This window comes from Calypte anna, chromosome 1 (assembly GCF_003957555.1).
Source record: "Calypte anna isolate BGI_N300 chromosome 1, bCalAnn1_v1.p, whole genome shotgun sequence".
Taxonomy (NCBI): domain Eukaryota; kingdom Metazoa; phylum Chordata; class Aves; order Apodiformes; family Trochilidae; genus Calypte; species Calypte anna.
The window spans coordinates 4,159,101-4,179,199 of record NC_044244.1 but is presented as its reverse complement, the minus strand read 5'-3'; the positions used below and the strand labels follow the sequence as shown (position 1 = coordinate 4,179,199).

The window sequence follows — 20,099 nt, the reverse complement described above, 5'->3', positions numbered from 1 at the left end:
ACAGTGGGTTCAGTGGGTCTCTCCATGCTGGCACATGACAGAGTAGGTCATGTGTAATAAGATTATGAAGTACATAAGGACTTGGCAATTTCTGGAGAAGATTTTATCACCCTGCTCCTTGCAGGGGCTGGAGGTTGTATACTGAGCTGCCTAAAAATCCCTGCTTTCACTGTTCTGCAGAATGGCTCCTCCAATGAGACTGCCAAGGAAGGCTGAACAAAAGGAGATGCTTGTCTGAAATCACCTAGCAAGGTAGAGCCAAAAGGCAGTAAAAAAACTGGAAGTGTAGAGAGGGCATCATGGGCTGAGAGTAATGCCTCGTGCTCTGCAGGAGAAATATCACAGAATCATAGACTTTGGTTGCAAAAGACCTTTAAGGTCATCAAGTCCAACCATTAACCCAGCACTGCCAAGTCCACCATAAGCTGTGTCCCTCAGCACCACATCTGCATGGCTTTTAAATTCCTTCAGGGATGGTGACTCCCCCACTTCCCTGGGCAGCCTGGGCCAGGGCTTGAAAACCCCTTCAGGGAAGAAAACTTTCCTAATATCCAATCTGTACGTCATTTGGCACAACTTGAGGCCATTTTCTCTTGTTCTGTTGCTTTTTACCTGGGAGAGAGACGAAGTCCCACCTTGTGGCAACCTTCTTTCAAGTATCTGGGCAGAAGATGAGAGAGCGTAGGGCTGGAAATGTCATGTCCCTGTCAGATGCCCTGAGGTGAAGATGTCATTGGGGTTGCTGAGCAGTCTATCCCAACACCACAAACATGATAGGATACAGAAGTTGAGAACAACCAGGGAGAAGGGATGAGCTTTTAGCTTTTGATTTCCATGTCAGGTGTTGTTGACTTTCAGTGGCACGGGGACTGCTTGTGCTTAGGGTGGAAAGTTGCTTAAGCATCAGAGTAATTTTAAGCCTGGTCTGGTTAACCATATCTGTCCATCTACTCGTGGTCTCATGTGCTTCATTTTGGAGGCTCAGCCTTTGAAATCTTTGCCTCTTCTCTAAAATACTAACTCTGCAGGGTTGCAGACATTTCCCTGGTCATCTAGGTTGCTTGTCTGCATGATGGAGACGAAGGAAACTCTTATTTCACTTTTGCACTGAGCTCCTACCTTGTGTTTAAGCTGTGGCTTGTCTCTCAGTCAAGAATAAACAGACCCCTCATTTGGGGTCAGATACCACAAAAAGAGTCAGCTTCTATACCTGGAAGATTTTTTGCAATGATTGGAAGAAACAGAGCAAGGCCCATCCAGTATTCTTCATTTGAATTATCTATTGTCAGGTTGTAACCATGGAGTTGGGAAATTTCTTCTCTTGCTGAGTTGAAAAGTCACCTGGTGGCTGCTTAATCACAGGAGTAAATGTTGATTTACATCTTCATATTTAAGCAGGTTAATTGAGTTTAAGGCAAGGAGTCAGACCTCAGACATGATGCAGAAGTGTGGGAAGTGTTTAACAGCCATGACAGCTCCGTACTCCTCCTTGACTTCCCAGACAGATCTTTACCCTCCACCAGCTCTGTCTCCAAAACCTTCTTCTGATACATTCCCTCCCCCCTTGCCTATGTAAATCTGGCTCTGTAGGCAGCAAATAAAACCTGTGTCTTCTTCTTTTAATAACGAGAGATTCCCACTGCACGACATAATTTTCTGGTCCTGAAAACTGAGAGACCTGTAGCAATAATTGCAATAAATTAACCCTGCCTTTTTCTTCATAAAACTGTCTGGGGATGTTTCTTAATCTGGTTTGTCATGAGTCACTTTAATTACATCATGGCTACGCTGATGAATGTTTGGGCAGGTAAGGGTCTTGCAGAGTTTGCCTGATAAATGCCTACTGCAAAAGGGCTCGTTGCTGGACTGTAAATATTTTTGCTCTGGGGATGGAACTGGATTTGTGAGATTGCTTGGGAACAAAATGAAAACAATCAGATTTGGCTGGTTCTCTATAAGTGAAAGAAGATTTATTTTTAATTATTGCCGTGTGTGCTTCAGCGATGGTTTGAGGCCTCAGCTCTGCTCTGCTCAGAGTGGTTATAACAAAAACAAACAAACAAAAGTCGGAAAAAAAAAAAGGCAAGAAAATAGAGTAATAGTGGTCTGGTGAGGGGTGTTGGGGGGCTTAGGGGAAAGCAGATGTAGCCTTGGGGGAAGAGGGAGGCATGGAGGTCTTGGCTGAGATCTTTGGGTGGAGGGATGCTGAAGAAGGGGAGAGAAAGGGTGACAGGACTGGCTCTTGGGGCTTTTAGGGCTCAAGGGTTGAGGTGTTCCTTCTACACACTTGCTCAGCCAACAGAGACAACTTCTAATATTATCACCAGGGCACTGCTGTAATTAACAGCACTGGGTGACCTGGTTTTAGGGCACCCTTGCACCCCAGTGATAGTGGACAGGCAGCCACCTCCCATGCAGCCAGTGAGTTGTCAAATAGAAAAGAAAAAGAGCACAAGTGCCTGTTGCAGTCTGATGGGTTTGTTGCCCCTCTCTGTGATAGCAGAGTCATTTCTGGTTTTGAAGTGTTGGCTGCTGAAGTCCCAAAATCTGCTTGGAAGTGTAGTGAGAGTCGGTCAGAGCAGATGAACACAGATCTTTAAGCCAAGCTTTCTGTTTTCCCTCGTGTTGGTGTTGGTTGCCGTTCTCACCCCGAGCTCTTTGGCCCAACTTTTGCCCCCCTTTGGCTGCATTTTAGGCTGCTTTTCTTTCTTTTTCTTTTTGCTTTTTGAACAGATGAGGGCTCCAGCGTTGAGGACACGGACTTCAACTGGGATGAGTTCCTGGAGGAAACAGGAGCCAGCGCTGCTCCCCACACCTCTTTCAAACACGTACGTGCTTCAGCTGAGCCTCCTGGGCATTGCACATGGTCTTTTTTCTGGTTTTAAGGGTAGTCCCTAGAGAACTGAGGTGGGGCCTGAGCATTCTGGGGAGAATTTGTCCCTCTGGGGATGTGGCAGCTTGTGTAGGTATGGGCTCCAGCCGGTGTTAGGTGAACTTGGTGTGTTTGCATTATCTGCAGTCACAGCTTGAAGCATTGTGTCTGTCCATACCACTTGTTTGGATTGAAATTTTCTGTTTTTGAGGGTTTCTGTTGATCTCCTTTGGTTTAAAATACATCAGTTTTGTTTTTTTTTCTCTTCTAGTTTTTTTTTTCTTCTCTGTTCATTACTATCCATCCCTGTAGAGATGCATCTCACAAGAGTGTCTTATTTCTCCAAAGTTGTTGTCTTTATGCAAGGTTTACTGACTAGCAGGGTCACTCAGCACTAGAGTCCAGCATGGCCCATAGGAAACCATCCCTCATCCTCCTTTGTGGAGATGTTGTGAGTGTGAGAACCATGTGCTTGGGTAGGTAATGCTTTTCCTGGGTAAATGTAATTGACATTGACAACCATGGTAGTTCCAGAAGGGTCTGTTGCTCTGGTCCATGTTAGCACAAGTAGCGTTCAAAATCTCTGAAATCTTGACTGATGAAGAAGATCAGAGCCTACTTTGAAGAAAGGACTCTGTCTCCAAGTAGAGCCCATCATGGTCAAAGATATTGTTAACTGGGACCAGCTGCTCCATCCACCACCAGTTGCTGTCCCTCTTCAGCTCCATGCGTGTGGTGTCACATGGAACAGAAATTAAGCTGAGACGAGTTCTTCAGTGGCAGAATTTTCCAGGACATCTTTGTCATTCAACCACAAGACTGCTGTCAGAGATACTGAGGCCTCCATCTGAGTAAAGCCATGACAAGTCATGGTGGTTCTCTGTCCTCACTGCAAGTCCCATGAAGGTGGTGCTGCTCATCCTCCTACCTGACCCATCAGATACAGGGAGCAGCCTGTTCTGCTGCAGCTGTTGTGCTAGGTCTTCTCCCATCTTCACTTGTATGGTCCTCTGGAGGATGTGTATATCTGTAGCAGGGAGAGAGGGGTTTTAGCTGGCAGAGATGCCCTTTGGGAACAGTGTAATTGTGCTGTAACAAGAGGGAACCTTCTGAAGTTGCATACCAGTCATCTCTTAGATGTAGGCACCTGGTCTTACCATTGATGGAGGGCCTCTTTGGGACCTTGCATGATGGGGTATATGCCAATGAAGAAGGAATGGTCGTGCCCAGATGAATTGTGAAGGGTTGGTTGGATTAAGGAGCACAGTCAGCTCATATCCTATCTCAGCTGTTCCTTAAGGACAGCATTATCTTGCTTAGCCAGGGAGGAGGCTCTGCCTGCAAAGAAGCAAAGGTAACACCATGTCTTTCTCATTTTCTAAGGTTGAAATCAGCCTTCAAAGCAGTTTCCAACCAGGAATGAAGTTAGAAGTGGCCAACAAGAGCAATCCAGACACATACTGGGTGGCTACAATCATTACAACGTGTGGACAGCTCTTGCTGCTTCGTTACTGTGGCTACGGAGATGATCGCAGGGCAGATTTCTGGTGTGATGTGATGACAGCAGAGCTTCACCCTGTTGGATGGTGTACACAGAATAACAAGGTCCTGATGCCTCCAGATGGTGAGTTCTGTGTGGGTTTTTTGGTTTGGTTTTTTTTTTTTTTTTTTTTTTGGGTCGTGCTCTGGTATTGGGCTGGACTTTTACTCTCCAGATTTGTAGTTGATCTGGTCCAGATCCTCAGCTGGTGTTGGGTGAGACAGTCAGAATCAGGTCCCCATGGTGATAGTTTGCCATTTGGAAAGGCAGTTTTGCTCTGATTGGTACAACAGAAGGTGTTCCTGTAGGAAGTTGTCTTAGCCAAGAAACTTGCTGCTGAATTGCAGAGCTGTGGTTTTCAATTAAGGGAGAAAATTCCCCTCTTATAGGAAGGAGGAGTTAAACTCAGAGTGGTTATAAACTAAAATAAACAAGACCACGTTGGGTGTAACCAAAACCAGAAGTTGGATGTCAACTGAAAAGTTTTGCCCTGAAAGTTTCAAAACCTCCCACTGATGGATTCTTGCAGCTTTTAATGCCAATGGCAGATACCAACCCTAAAAGACAGCAACATTTGGTCAGCATAGGTTAGGACACATCCTAATTTTCAGCTTATAGGTACACAAAAGCTGAATGGAAGAGCTGTAGGTTGCTGAGTGGCCCATGTGGAGCAGTTTGTTAATATATTTTGATCCTATTAAGAAAAATACAGGTTTATTTGGCTGGGTACAGCTGGGAATCCCTACCAGTACATAGCTCAAAACAGGGGCAAACTTGGGAAGAAATACATTAGGAAGAAATTCTTTTCTGTGAGGATGGTGAGACTGTGGCCAAGGTTGCCCCAAGAAACTGTGGCTGCCCCATCCCTGGAATTGCTGAAGGCCAGATTGGATGGGGCTTGGAGCATCCTGGTCTGGTGGGAGGTGTCCCTGCCCATGGCAGAGGGGTTGGAACTTGGTGATCTTTAATGGTCCGTTCCAACTCAAACCATTCTGTGATTCTGTGAAGACAAACGTGTCTGAGAAGGCTTTTGGCTTAGCACTAGTAAACTGATGTGAGAAGGTTTAGGTATTTTATTTGTCTCTTACTACTTTGCATTATGTGGGATATGATTGGTCTTGCCTGAAAGGTGTACAGCATCACAAACTAAATCACCAAAATGCCACCATCAAGGGGAAAGGGATCTTAACAACTGTTGTAATTGAAAGTAATAATTGTTTTATAACTGGAGGCAGCTGCTTTTCATGGAATCTTGGAATCTGCCCTTTGGGTTAAGGGGATTTTATGTGAATTTTCTTGCTTGACTGACTGCAAATGTACAGTGCATCAGACCCCCTTCCTCCCCTGTCTGGGTGTCGGAACTGTGTACCAGGGTCCTAAATTTGGGAAACTTGCCACTTTTATTTGGTTGGTTTCAGTTTTTTGTTTTGTTTTGTTTTCCAATTTTCTTTCTCCATGGAGAAAGACCTTGGGAGTCCTAGTGGACAGTAAATTCTCCGTGGGACAGAATGTGCCCTTGTGGTGAAGAGGCCAATGATATCCTGGGATGCATTAGGTGTGTCCAATGGGTCTAGGAACATCATTCTCCCTCCCTACTCTGACCTGATGAGACCACACCTGGAATCCTGCATCCAGTTTTGGGATCCCCAGTTCAAAAGAGACAGGGATCTACTGGAGAGAGTCCAACAGGGAGCTACGAGGATGATTAAGGGATTTGAGCATCTCTGCTATGAAGAAAGACTGAGAGAAATGGAGTGTTTTGCCCTGAGAAAAGAAGGGTGAGAGGGGATCTTAAAAATGTGTATAAATGTCTGAGGGGTGGGTGTCAAGAGGAAGGGATCAGTCTCTTTTTGACAGTGCCCAGTAATAGGACAGGGAAGAATGGGTATAAACTGGAACATGGGAAGTTCCACCTCGATATGTGGAGAACTATTCTGTGAGGGTGACAGAGCCCTGGCCCAGGCTGCCCAGAGAGGTTGTGGAATCTCCTTCTCTGGAGATCTTCCAAACCTGTCTGGATGTGTTCCTGTGTGTTTCTGCCCTAGGTTATCCTGCTTTGGCAGGGGAACTGGACCAGGTGATCTCTAGAGGTCCCTTCCAGCCCCTAACATTCTGTGATTCTAGTCTCAGTGAATAAACTCGTATTGAATATGTCTTAGTGTAGTTTTCAGAAAGAGTAAAATCAGTGTGTAGGTTGTAATTTCAAAAGAGATTTAAACATTTAAGATGTTGAGTCATATTTTGGAATGAGGCATCTAAAATGCCCAGGGGGATTTGATCCTTCAGGACTTTTCTTGTAAAGGAGAGAGGTCCTAAATGTGCTCATAAATTGCATAGACCCTCTGGGTGATGGCCTGCAGGGTTCAGAGGTGGGGTTTCAATAGATCATGGCTCCCATTGGGACACCAGAGGGAAGAAGCTGAATTTTCAAGAGTTCTTGTCTTCTAAAGGGAGAACTGAGGTTTGACCAGCTTTTAGAAGTAGCTTGTGAATTCTAGACCTGGTGCACATACGTATCTGGAGTTTGTCCTGGGTTTAGCAGTTTTCTCCTTAGAACTCCATGGAAGTTGTTTTGGTTTTTTTCACTTTTTTAGCATGGCACACTCTTTTGTTGCCGAACTCTTAGAGTGAGGATATCTGCTGGCAAGACAGTGCAAACAGTGTTCTCTGTCATTAGGGTCTGAATGAGGCTGCATCTCAAGTGCTGTGCTCAGTTTGGGGCCCCTCACTACCAGAAGGACATTGACCTAAAGTGGGTCCAGAGAAGAGCAACCCAGCTGGTGAAGGGTCTGGAGGAGAAGAGTCTCCTCCGTGTGAAGAGAGGCTGAAGGGAATTGGGAATGTTTAGTTTGGAGAAGATGAGGATGAGAGGAGACCTTATTGCTCTCTACAAATACCTGAAATGAGGTTGTAGGGAGGTGGGTGTTGGACTCTTAAGTAAATAATGATGGGATTAGAAGATATGGCCTGGATTTGCACCAGGGGATGTTTGGACTAGATATTAGGGACAATTTCTTTACTGAGGGAGTAGTCATGCTACGGAATGGGCTGCCTGGGGAGGTGGTGGAGTCACCATCCCTGAAGGTATTTAAAAACTGTGTAGATGAGGCACTTCAGGAGATGCTCTAGTGGGCATTGTGATACAGATATTGATAACTTTTATTAATTTTATTGGGGGAAAGATATTGGTGGTTGGTGCAGTTGTCTTTTCCAACCATGACAATTATGTAATTCTGTAGATTTAATCAGGAGTTCAAGGCTTTGCTTAAAAAGCAGAGCTGCAAGGAAGGACTTGAGTAACGGGGCAAATACCAGCATTGGGACAGTGCTGTCTGTCTGGAAGTACAAATCAGATTGGTCTGATTGGCATCACATTTCTGAGATGACTGCCTGACTAGAATGGGACAGAGTAATAGGATGAAGAAGTTCATTAGATGATGTAAAAAAACAACCAAACAAAAAGAACCCCAACCAAAAACCCATGCCAGTTCAGTTTAGCAGATCAATAGACCTTGATTTAATGCTCAGCACACACGGAGCTTGTAAGGGGAAGCTGCCAAATAATTACAGTTTGTGATCCCAATAGAAGGAAGTAATTTAATTTACAAACCATAACGTGGTCATTTATTGGGTGATGTTAGTCTTGCATCATGGTGCCTGGCAGTACGATGTCAGGTCCTGGTATGTACTCCTGTGACATTACAATGCAGTGTCCTGGCATAGGACTGACCAAGCCAAATACTTGAGTTTGCAGTGAAATGTATTGGGTTATGATGGTGAGAATGTGTGTGTGCCAGTGGGCTTCAGCCTCCACCTCCTCCTTCCCTGCAGGAAATCAAAAGAGTAAAATTGTAGTTACTTCAAGCTTTGCCATTAATTATATTTTTCTCATTACAAATCGGTGTGTAATTTGAATTGCAAACTCAACTATCCTGGCAGAATAGATCTGTTTACCATTCAAAGCAAAATGAAAATTATTTAAATTAGTTAATACAGAGCTCATTTGAATGAATTGGATGTTTATTCATGAACTAGCTGAGGCAAGTGTGAAGCTGTCCTTATGGTCTGTAGCTTTGGCACTGATCAGCTCTAAAGTCATGTCCTGGGACAGGGATTTCTTTTTTATTGCATATTAACTGTGGTGTAGCTTCTGGTATCTACTGCCTGATGTATCAGAGTGTGAAATTTTCATCCTTTCTGCCAGGACCCCTCAGCAATAGTGATTCAGATTAAGAAGAACTCCCTTCTTCAGAGTTCATTGACAGTGTCAGGGCTGTGGTTGCATAGCAGGATTTGATTTTTGTGCTGTAGGGGTGGGATGTGACATAAACTTTCCATCAGTTAGTGAAAAGTTCCCTTTTATATTAGCCTGCATGGGAAAAGGGGCAGCCTTTATCCCCTCCAGTGTCTTACCCAAGCACTGTCCTCCTTGGCACAGAGCTGACGTGCTTGTTTTTCAGCATCCTCCATCTCTTGGGGTATTTGACCTGTTGACCATTAAAAATGAAAGTCCAGCTCAACTTTCCCTTCCTAGGAACTCCTTTAGCTGTGGCAGGCAAAGAGGTCTCTTGCCCCCTTTAGCCTATTGTGTCCATGTGCTGTTTCCCTTTGTTGATGACACTTGGGTTCATGACCACAATTACCATGGAGTAGAAGAGCAGCATGGAGAAGCCTTCTAACTAAATTATGTGTTGTGAACCACATGGACAGTGGGGGACATCTCTTGATTGACACTTGGGTGTTTCTGTGCAGATTGCAGACTCACAGCTGAGCCAACAGAGCCGAAGCTCTCCTGGCATCATCTTCATGCATTCTGAAGATGCTGGACGACAAGATTGTTGTGTACACTTGTAATTGCCGTGGTGGTTCTGCTGTAATGGTGTTGACAGATGGAAATTCAAATAGGGCATTTCAGTCTGCAGATCCACGTGGTGAGCTCCAGTCTGCTCACTGTGCAGGCTGGAAGATGGAAGAGACTGGAGAGGTAAAGAAATAAAGCAGGGAGAGAACCAGGTCTTGGTTTTGATTTTTATGATTAATCGATACAGATGAGGAAATCTCTGTCCTTGAATTGAGTGATGAAGGTGATCAGTGGTACTGTGATTGTGTGTAGAAAAGACACCTTTAGTTCTCTCTTACATTAACATAAGGAGGATTAAAGCTGAAAAATTTGATCCTGGGATGAAGTGAGTCCCTCTTGAAAGGTGCTGAGCATCATGGAGTGAAATATGCATGAAGAGTAGTGGAAATAAAGCATTTGGCTTGCCAGGCTTTCTGAGAAGGTGATCATCATCATTTGGCCACTATTTGAAAAAGGTCTTTGTGTTTCACTCAGGTCAAGGTAACTTACAGCCTTGATCCAGAGTAAAGGAGGGGACTTCGACTCAGATTCGAAGTGCTGGATCTGATTATGGGCAGGGTCTTGATAAAAAAGGAGAAAACTTGTGCCACAGAAACCCTGGTTGTCTTCAAATGACAACTTTTTTTTTTTTTTTTGTTTTTTTGTTTTGTTTTTTTTTGTTTTGTTTTTTAGATTTTTGTTTTGTTTTTTGTTTTGTTATGATTATCTGAATTTGTCAGAGAGCTAAATCCTGCTCTGAGATCACTGGTGTAAAGGGGAGGAGAGACGTGAATCTGGTTGGCCACATCAAAACTTAGGGGATTGGGACTCACCAGACTCTGCATAGTCAAGAGATGGTTGGCTGCATTGCACAGCCTATTGGTGTGCAAGATGCCAGGTGGATTAATAGATAGAATAATGAAAAAAAGTTCACTTGGAGCCATTTTTTTCCATTTAATCAGTGTTTGGGAGAAAACAGTGATGGATGTAAAAGTCAGAACAGATGCTGGGGCTGGGCTATAGGTGAAAGTAGTGGAATTCAGAGACAAGGGGGCACAGGGCATGGGAACAGGAACAGCAAAGAGAGATGGTGAGATGGGATCAAGGAGAAGAGCAAACCTTGAAAAGTCACTTTCTGCATGGGGTGTGGATTCCATGTCATTCAAAACTCTGTAGGTGCACAGGAGGCTTTTTTGAGGGGCACAGTTGTTGTTAGTGGAGGTGTGGTCCATACCCTTGCCTTTCAGCATCATCCCTGGAGATCATGTGTGTCTAAAAAGTTTGTCTGCAGGTTCTTCAGAAAGTAGCTCTGGGACAAAGTTCCTGAAAATAGATGAGGACCTCCAGAGCTGCTGTCTCAGAAAGTACAATCATGGGTTTATTTTTTTTTTTTTCCAGCAAAGCCAACTTTCCCTTGGTAATCTCATCTCAGAGGAAGTAAAACTTAAACTATGCCTTCAGGTCTGAGGTAGTGGTTCAGGTAGAGGGATCAGATGGGCAGGGTGGACTTTTTATCCTGGTGAGGACTTGGCTCACTTCCCACCAACTTATCTGAGATGAGTTTGCTTTTCTTCTGGTGTAATTGAGAGCAGATCTGGCTCTGGTCTAGCTCTTTCACTAAAGGCTCACCTGAAATATTACTTCCTAAGAGCTTGAGGCTGGAGAAAATCAGTAAGCATTCACTGAGCTTATGCTGTTTTACATCAGCTAAGAACAGGGCCCTCGAGCCAAGTAAAATGAAACTGGGAAATCTTCTTTGGCAGCTTGTACTGTCAAAGACTGTGGGTATTTCTAAAGTACTACATAGATTTTTTTAATCTCTTTTTTTTCCTCCCCAATCCTTATTTTCTTCCTCTGTCGAATTCATGTTTAGACTAAGCTAGTGTAAATAGATTGCAGGATTTCTGTATTTTAAATACTGCAAATGACTCCTAGTGCAGGGTTTTTCGAGTGCTTTTCAAGTCGACTTCAGCAGAGTATTAATTATGCAGGGGTGACGTTAGCATAAATAACTAGTCAGCAAATAAATGTCAATTAAATATTCTATTAGCATAGTAGGCAGCTTTATGCATTGGCATAGAACATTTAGCAGATTATACTTAACGAGCATCTAAAAAAATAGCATATTTTTTTTTCTTTGCTCTCCTAATAACAGGAGAGGAGAGAACGAGGGGTAAGAATAATGCCAGCTTTGGCTGAAGTGCCTGGGGGTGTTTAGGCTGAAATTTGCCCTAGTAATACCTGTGTCCTTTGACTGTGTTACCTCCTGGGAGCTGGCAGCAGCTGGGAATCTCTGGAGCATCTCGTGGCTCAGCATCTCTCCACCAGCCCCATGTAGCCCCTCACAGACTTCTTCCCAAGAAGAAAATAATTTTCTTTACAGCATCCATGGGAGTTTTTCCTTCTCTTCCTTGACATGGCTCAGATGGCTCGGTCTGGGATATGAAAATTCAAGAGTTGTTAGCCCATTTCTCCTGTGGCATCAGGATGATGTTGCCTTGATGAGGAAAATGGTCTTTTCCTTGCTGTGTGAAGCTGCCAATCTTTTGCATCTGCTGCTGGCTTTAGTTGCTTTCAGAGGACTTGGTACTGCCAACTGAGGCTGTTTTGGGGTAAACTGAGTGTAGCAACCCCCTGTGTGTCTTTTGGGAATAAAAGTAATTTGTTGAGCTATGGTGCAAATGTGGCAAAGCTGGAGTAGGGGGGCAAAAAGTTGTGCAATTTATCACTGGAATTGTTCAAAGCCAGGCTGGATGGGGCATGGAGCAACCTGGTCTAGGGAAAGTCCTCCCTGCCCATAGCAGGGAGGATTGGAACTAGATGTTCTTTAAGATCTCCTCCAACGTAAGCCATTCTATGTTTGGGATTCTGTGATTCTATGAAATACAGACTTTTTGAGCATCTCCAGGTCTGCAGACCAACAGTCCAACTCTTTTGTTTTTCCTTCCAATATAATTTTTCAGGTCTGGACACAAAGTTGCCAGGTTTTTTTGTAGGGACAAGATGTCAGGCTTGTAAGGTGGGCTCAGAGTAAATGATCCTGGTGTTTCTGTTGTGAAACTCAGACAAAGAAACACATTGTGAGTGGGAAATGCAAGGTGTTCACTGCTATGACTTTAGCTGGGACTGCCATGAGTGATGGAGGCTGTTGAGGGGAAAAATCAATGCTTGGTTAAACATAGGTCCTTTTGTTTCAGGTTTTATGGAAGTGCAGTGGAGGTGCTCCTTAGGGAGTGTACCTACCATCAAGCTCCCAGCCTTGGCTCTGAAATGACCTCCTGGCTTAGGTAGTGGGAAGATTTCCTCTGGGATGAAGGATGTTTCCCTTCATCCCCATCAGCTGGGATCACTCTTTGTCCTTTTCTGTTGAGATTTTGGTGGAACTGACTTAGAAAAGGTGTTTTTTCCCCTTTGCAAAAACCATAAATGTGAAGCTTCTGTCTCATCAATATTTTCCTTTGGAAAAAAGACCACGGGTTTTTTTTTCCCTCAAAACTATCAGGACAGTTGTTTCTGGAGTTAAATACCCAAAGTATTTTCTTCATTTGCAACTGTGCCTTATGCAGTTCATTTGTGGGTGATGCTCCTTCCTTCCGGTTAGGCTTTGTCCCACAAGGGCCTGGTCTCTCTGCATCCCAAGATTCCTTCTCCTCAATCCCCTGTGAGATGCTTTTATACCTGGGGAACCCAGTCCTTGCTGAAGATCAAGCATTTGAAAAATCAAAGTCATGCAAAATGGTTCAGATTTCCAGTTAAAAATAAGCCCAGAGCTTGCACAGGAAGCAGGCTCAGTTTATTAAAAGCAAGAAAAGAGCACACTTTAATCAAAACCTAATTTTGCAGTAAGAAGCCATTTCAGCAGAAACAAGCCGAGTTTCCAGGGACAACAACATCTGCTTATGCTGTATTTTTATTTATTTAGTCACACAAACAAATAGAGTAAGGGAAACAGGAGCAGGCCTGACCCAGACAGCTTGTGATCCAGCAAGGTTGGGCTACTTGCAGTGACTGTGGCCACCAAAACTGTGTGGGGACCACCAAAGTGCCTCCTCGGCATCTGTTTTGAGTGGGTTTTTTTATATTTCAGAATTATTTGGGGAAATGAGATTTGGTCCAAACCCAGGTTAGGGGTCAGGGCAAGTTGTTAGAGAGTTTCACTGCTGTCATTGTCCTTGCACAGTCCAAATGCAAGTCCTGGATTTTTTGCACACTTATAGGTGGAAAGTACTTTCATTTGCATCTCTTAAGGATATCCTGTCCTCATTCCTGTACTGGACTGAGTCTAGATAGTCCAATAAAAATAGTAAAACAATATGACATAGTTTTACAGCTACCACTGAGGGTAGTGTAACTCTGTCCATGCTGGGGTGTTGTGGAGCATTGGTTTCATCTGGATCTTGTCTGACAGCCAAGAGAGGGTTCAAGAAAGGGTTTAACCAATGGAGTGAGGTTTGATAAAAATGACTCAGGCACATGAATGCTATTTCTGACTGCTTTTCCCTTGCCTGGATGGAGTCTGTCTGCCCTGACTTCTATTTCCATGTACATGGTTCCTTCCTCCATAAAGGGAAGATGTTGGTATTCCCATAGCAGGAGTAGGGTGAAGCACCAGTGTGCAATGAATCCCTTTTGGGTGGTACAGGGAATAATGCACTTCCCATCCCTTCCTCAGTCCCTACCCACAAAACCAGCAGGTTGTATCATACATCATGTGCAGGGGCAAGTTCACCTGTCGGTCTGTGACCAGCTCAGCTTTCCCACATCCTTTCTCAGCAGCTCATAAGGCAATTGACAGCAGCCCTAAAGAATTAGGGTGGATAAAAGGGAGCTAGAGGTTTGAAGAAGTTACAGGAGTGGTTTCAAACAAAGAAAGAGACAGCAGACAGTAATTGCACTTGAGAGCTGCATGGAGTGCCTGTCACCTAACATCCAGCTATAATCTGCCAGCAACCAAGCCAGTGAAGGGTCTGGAGGAGAAGTCTTAGGAAGGAATTGTGATTATTTATTCTGAAGAATAGGAGGCTGAGTGGAGACCTCATCGTTCTCTACAACTACCTGAAAGGTTGTAGGGTGGTGAGTGTCAGCTCTTCTCCCACATCACTGGTGATAGGATAGGAGAAAATGGCCTCAAGCTGAACCAGGGAGGGTGCAGATTGGATATTAGGAAAAATTTATTAAATGAAAGAGTGGTCAGAGGTTGGAACAGGCTGCCCATGGTAGTGGTGGAGTCAGCATCCTCTGAGGTGTTAAGAACACGTGGATGTCCCACTTGAGGACATGGTTTAGTTGGAGTGGTATTGTTGGGTTGACAGCTGGACTTGATGATCTTAGGGGTCTCTTCCAACCTGTTCATATGATTTGAACTACAACTGTCCAATTATGATTAAAGAAGCAGGGCCTTGTGAACAAGTAACAGTGGAGCTGACGATCAGTCTTACTGCAATGAAAACTGAAAGCTCTGTTCTTTTGTAAATGATCTGGATGGAGGTGGTGGAAAGAAAAGCAGTGATTTTGTGGGACTTTGACAAGCTATAAATATATCCTGAGTGAAACCAGTAGTGTGGAGCTTTATGAAAGCTTTAATTAATAAATATTTCATGCCCACATGGTGCTTCTTCAGTAACGCCTGCTGTCAGAAAAAAGCAATAAACAAAGAACCTCCTTCAGGGTTTGTTTGGGATTTTAAATTAAATTAATTTAATCAACTTTTTCAGTCAAGCTTTATATTAGTTCATTTCTTTACACAGCACTGTACTTGGATCTGTTTGTTTTCTCCTGATACCTGCTCTCTACTTGGGAGATGCTTGAATATCAAAGACTGATTTGTTTCATCCTGCCTCTGCAGTGCCCATCTGGGTTTTCAAGGCAGAGAGCATCATCTGACCTTATCCTTATCCTACAGCTTGAGGGATCAGCAATCCTCTGCCATCACAAGTGGAGGTGTTGTGGGACCCCAGCTGAGGTTTTCATTATCCAGCAGGGAGCTCCCTTAAAAGCATGATGGCCATTTCTGAATGCAAGCAGTCAGGTATCTTTTGAGTTTTGGGAGCCCTCAGCACCCATTTTGCTGCTGCTTGAAGGACCAGAACTATCCAAAAGTGCTCTGGGATCTGGGTTCACGTGAGCAGCAAGGCTTGCACACTTCTGCAGTGGATTTCTCCAAAGATTGCTTTAGGGAGATGAAAATGCTCTTCCAGCTCAGGACACTGGCAGGCTGGGGCTTGTATTCACTTGTGCCATTGCTTTGTGATTGAATATCACAACAAATACCCAGGCAGAGATCAGGATATGTGTTTCCTCGGTGTCTCTGTGCTCCATGTCTTTGCAATACTTTAAAAAAGTTCCTCAAAGACCTTATTTTCCTTTGGAACAGCAGGACTGTGGTCAGTTGATTCTTTCACAGCTGGACCAGGCAGGTGAAGAACAGACAAGACACAGCAGGGTGGTAAAAGCAAATGTGGTCAGAGGGGTAGAGCCAGCTTTGGGGAGGCATCTGTGAACAGAGCTGCTCAGACTTGGACACTGATGCTCCTTTCCATGGGATGTAGGGCTGGACACAGGTACATGGAACAGGGCATTTCTCACCTGCTCTTACCAAGAAAGGGAGTAAAAGTGTTGGATAATAAAAGTGTTGGATAAACTCCTCTCCCCTAGTCAGTGATCAAAAGCAACTGGTTTCAGAAGTGGGCAGCTTTGGGAACTGAAATTTATCCCTTATGGCTGGATGGTGTATGTGCCCATGAGATTTGTGCCACACTGTCACAAAACAGAGGGGCTGCAGTAGAAACTGAGGAATTTTGCTTGTCCAAACCCATGTAGATCTATAATGCATTTATTTTTTTAGTGTTACTTGGCCACATGTGAGATTGGGTCTGCATAGATTAAAGCCCAAGCCACGCACACAGCAAAAAAGTTCAACTTTGGCAAAGACTGATGGAGCAAAACTCCTCCTGCTGGGCTGCAATCATTGACTGATCCAGCCCAAACCAGTTTCTACAGCAGCTCCTGGCCTCCTGCAAGAAAATCACGTTTCAATGAGTCTTGAGCTCCGTTCAGGATGCTCAAAAGGCTTAGGATGAGCAGTTGAGACCCCATGGCTTTGCCTTCTGTTGCTCCCAATTCTGGTCACAGTCCACAGGATAATTGCAGCCGTGGCTGGGACTAAGCCATTGGTTTTGGACCTGACATTTAGTGCAAGTTGTGCTGGGGGAACAAAGATATGGGAGGAAAAGAGTAATTGAAGCATGAGGCAGAGACTGTGAATGAGAAGCTGTATTTCCACCGAAATACCGGAGGAGAGCAGGCATAATTTTTTTTCTGTGAGTAGAGATTTCCTAAGATTTCTTTCTTTTTTAGCAGCAGATGAAATGGGGTGGATTTTCAAAAGGAACCTTTGCCACCATTTCAGGTGAAATCTTCCTTGAGTGATTCATGTGAAAAAAAACTCCTCCCATTGCACAAAGAGCAGAATCCACCTTTCAAGGTAATTAAGTGCCAAAGGATGGAAGAATGTAAATTATTTTACAGTTAATGAGTCCCAATGAGTCTCCTAAGAAAAAATCTGGTTGAGAAGACAATATGTTTTAGAAGTCCTGGCCCTCTTGCTTTGTGTTGAGCCACAATTTCACATCATCCAATGGTATTTGGTGCAAACCTTGTGAATAGAGATTAATGTGCAGAACAGTTGAGATCTGTGATCATGTGCAAAATGGTAGCATTGACCCTGGAAGCATAAAACTGGATGCAAATCACTCTTTTTTTTGACATTGTCAACTTACCTAATGTCCAGCTGAGTAAATTTTTTTACAGAATGTTCTTTAAAAATAATAATTGAGAGCTTCTAAGTAGCCATTCTTGGTAATTGCATGTAATTTCCCTTCCTGTAATTTCCCCCAGAGGAGTTATGGAATGGAAATGCTATCTTGCTCATAAGAGCAGGCCTAGGTAGTTAATCTGGTGGTATAAGTAAACCATTGACACACTTAAATAATGGCCACTGGAGACACCTGTGGACACTTGGAATACAAATGATGGGTTGTTTTTTTTTTTTAAAGTTAGACACAGCTTGGACCCTTTATCTCAGAGAAAGTGACTTTCTGTGCATGACTGGTGGAGCTGGGAGAGGTAAATAGCACAAGGGACTTTATCCAGAGAGTGCTGCAGTTGACGTACACTCTTTTTCGGGAGATCTTTCTTGGATCAGGTTGAAGATTAAGTTACATCTGTTCAAGCTGAGCAGATACGAGAGGATTTGATGTGCTCTTTCAGGCCAAGGACAAGCCACCATGTGTAGTGTCATGTCTTCAGCAGAGTGTTCCTTCAGATGCACTGAGGGGCACCTTAGATTTTGTTGGTGAGGAGCGTGCATACAGCGAGCTCAGGAAGCTGCTAGTGGCAGATGCGAGCGCCAGCGTGATCCCAAACCAGCTGTGACTTGCAGTTGATTTTTCCCTCATTATGCATGATAATGTGGGCTCCCAGTCACTGTGGAAGGGGCTTGCTTCCCAAAGCAGACCATATGCTCCTGGAGCCCGTGGAGGTAGCTCTTACGCAGTGCAGAGATTTAAGTGATGCTCCCATAAAGCTTTTTCCCGGTGGCAATTAAAAAACGGTTCCTCTAACCCAGATTCCAAATTCTCTGTCAGTTCTTTACCCTTTTGTGCTACCTTGGAAAGCTTTTTGCTGCAAATTTCTGTTTGCTCTTGTTTCTGTTTGAGTTTGCTCACAAAAGAAAATTAAATCCAACCAGCAAATAAGCTTAAGGACGTGCTGAAAGCCTTCCTGATTGATGGTTTATTTTGTGTTGTCAGGCAGAGCATCCACCTCCTGCATTTGTAGTAAAAAAACCACCCAACTTTTTCCCACACTATCACTGTTGGGAATGGATGAAGAAACAAGGGAAAAGTAATTTTCAGGTTGTAAGGTGAAAATTCAGATTCTTTCTAAAGTGCTGGAGTTCATCTGGAAGATGTATCCAGGAAGAAGTTTGCCAAACTCAGGAAACTATCCTCCTGGGTATTGTACGAATGTTACTAAACAGGCTCTGTCATGATGAATATGGAGCCTAAAGAGGGAGGAATCCTGTAATTCTGCCATGCTAGGGAACCCTGGGAAGGCCACTGAGGAGTCCCTGGCTGTGTGAGGAATTTACACCCTGAGCCCTTGCCTGCTAAACCTACTTCTTTCGTAGGGTCTTGCTTTGTTTTGAGCTGTTCTGCTGTTGCCCTTGGACTTGTCAGCCTGGACATCAGCAGGTGGCTCCATTTTTAGACCTTCCTTCCTGTAGAATGTTTACAAAGTGTGTTTAGAAGCTAAAGTTGTAGAATTCAGAGGAGGTTTGCAGAACTGTGGAAATGCTGCAGGCATTTCAGCTCCTGTAACACATCTTCATTTTAGTTCCAGATGATGTCTTGCATGATGTTCCATGTTGATCTCTGGTTCAGATCTAAACTCTTCAAAGTTTGGGGGGTGTTTTTGATCCTGGGATTTACAGTTCAAGCCCATTCCTGGTTTCAAGTGCGGAAAACTTATGTTTAGCGAGCGCAAAATGAGCCTTGATGGAGCAATTCTTTGATGGTGTTGCAGTGATTAATGTGAATTTACATTTTGTGCATAGGATGTTAAGCACCTCATGGGGCCTGGCTGTGCTCAGGCTGCACCATTAATTTGGGGAAGGATGTGTGATGAATGCTCATCAGGTCTTCAAGGGTTCTGCTTCTGGTGCTGACATCACGCAGCCGAGTGGCTCCAAAGTGATTAAATGAGGTTTGGTCATTAGGAGCTGGCAATGCAGTTCCAGAATGCAGATTGCAAAAAGAGTTTCTTAGGTTTTCTTTAGAAACAGAAGTTGCTGCTTTGTGAGGTGTCAGAAGGTGAAGCCATATAATCGTAGTTTGAAAAGGTTGAAAGGGACTTTATGGATGATGTAAAAAATCCCACTGCATGGGCAGGGACACCTCCCACCAGCCCAGGCTGCTCCAAGCCCCATCCAACCTGGCCTGAGACACTGCCAGGGATGGGGCAGCCACAGTTTCTCTGGGCAACCTGTCCCAGATTCTCACCAACCTCACAGTAAAGAATTTCTTCCTAATATCTAATTTAAATCTCAATTCTTCTAGTTTAAAGCCATTGTCCTATATCCTACTACTATGTTCCCTTGTGAAAAGTCCCTCTCCAGCTTTCTTGTAATACTTTTTCTTTTGTAATTTTTTTTTCTTGAACTTTTTACAAGGATGTATAGTGAAGTCACGGTGACTGAGGCTTGTTGGCTATTTCCATGATAATTTTGGATTGTGCTGGCTTATTCTTGGGTCATGGGGATGGTTAGATTTCCAGTGTTGACCCATGCTATGAGTGTGAGCAGCAAGATTTGGGGAGAACCATGAGCAAATCCTTAAATATAGGACCTTGCACATCCTACTTTGCTGTTGATACCTCCTAGGACTGTAGTAGCCACCTTCTGCCAGGGTTTTCCCACAAGGTGTAATGGTTTGCTTTTTACTGCGTTGGTTGTGTTTCAGAGGCAGAGTTTGAGGCTGTCAGTCAGAGAGATGTTTCACCTCCCTGTAGCCAGAACAGCTGATAATTCCAGAAAATGTGAGTTGAGACACTTAAATTTTAGATAGATTGTATAGGCTGAGATGAATCGAGACTTGTAGGGTCTGTCTAAAGGCAGAAGTGAAAAAAAATGTGTACATTTGGCTATTGTCTGGATTTCATCTTTATCTGGTAAATTTGATAAAACCTCTAAAATAACCTTCCATTTGTTCTATTTTATTTTACTTTTTTTTATATATATATATCAGTGTTTTCCACCAGAGCTAATAGAGTTGTATTCATTATTCTTC

At 43.8% G+C, this 20,099-nt stretch overlaps 1 protein-coding gene across 1 annotated transcript in view; it reads left to right on the top strand.

Moving 5' to 3' along the window:
- SFMBT2 (Scm like with four mbt domains 2) overlaps positions 1–20,099 on the top strand; it is a 104,182-nt gene that overhangs the window by 3,302 nt on the left and 80,781 nt on the right. Inside the window, exons 2-3 of the mRNA XM_030456681.1 lie at positions 2,734–2,828; positions 4,256–4,496. Of these exons, the coding sequence (XP_030312541.1) occupies positions 2,734–2,828; positions 4,256–4,496 (336 nt within the window). The remainder of the gene's footprint in view (positions 1–2,733; positions 2,829–4,255; positions 4,497–20,099) is intronic.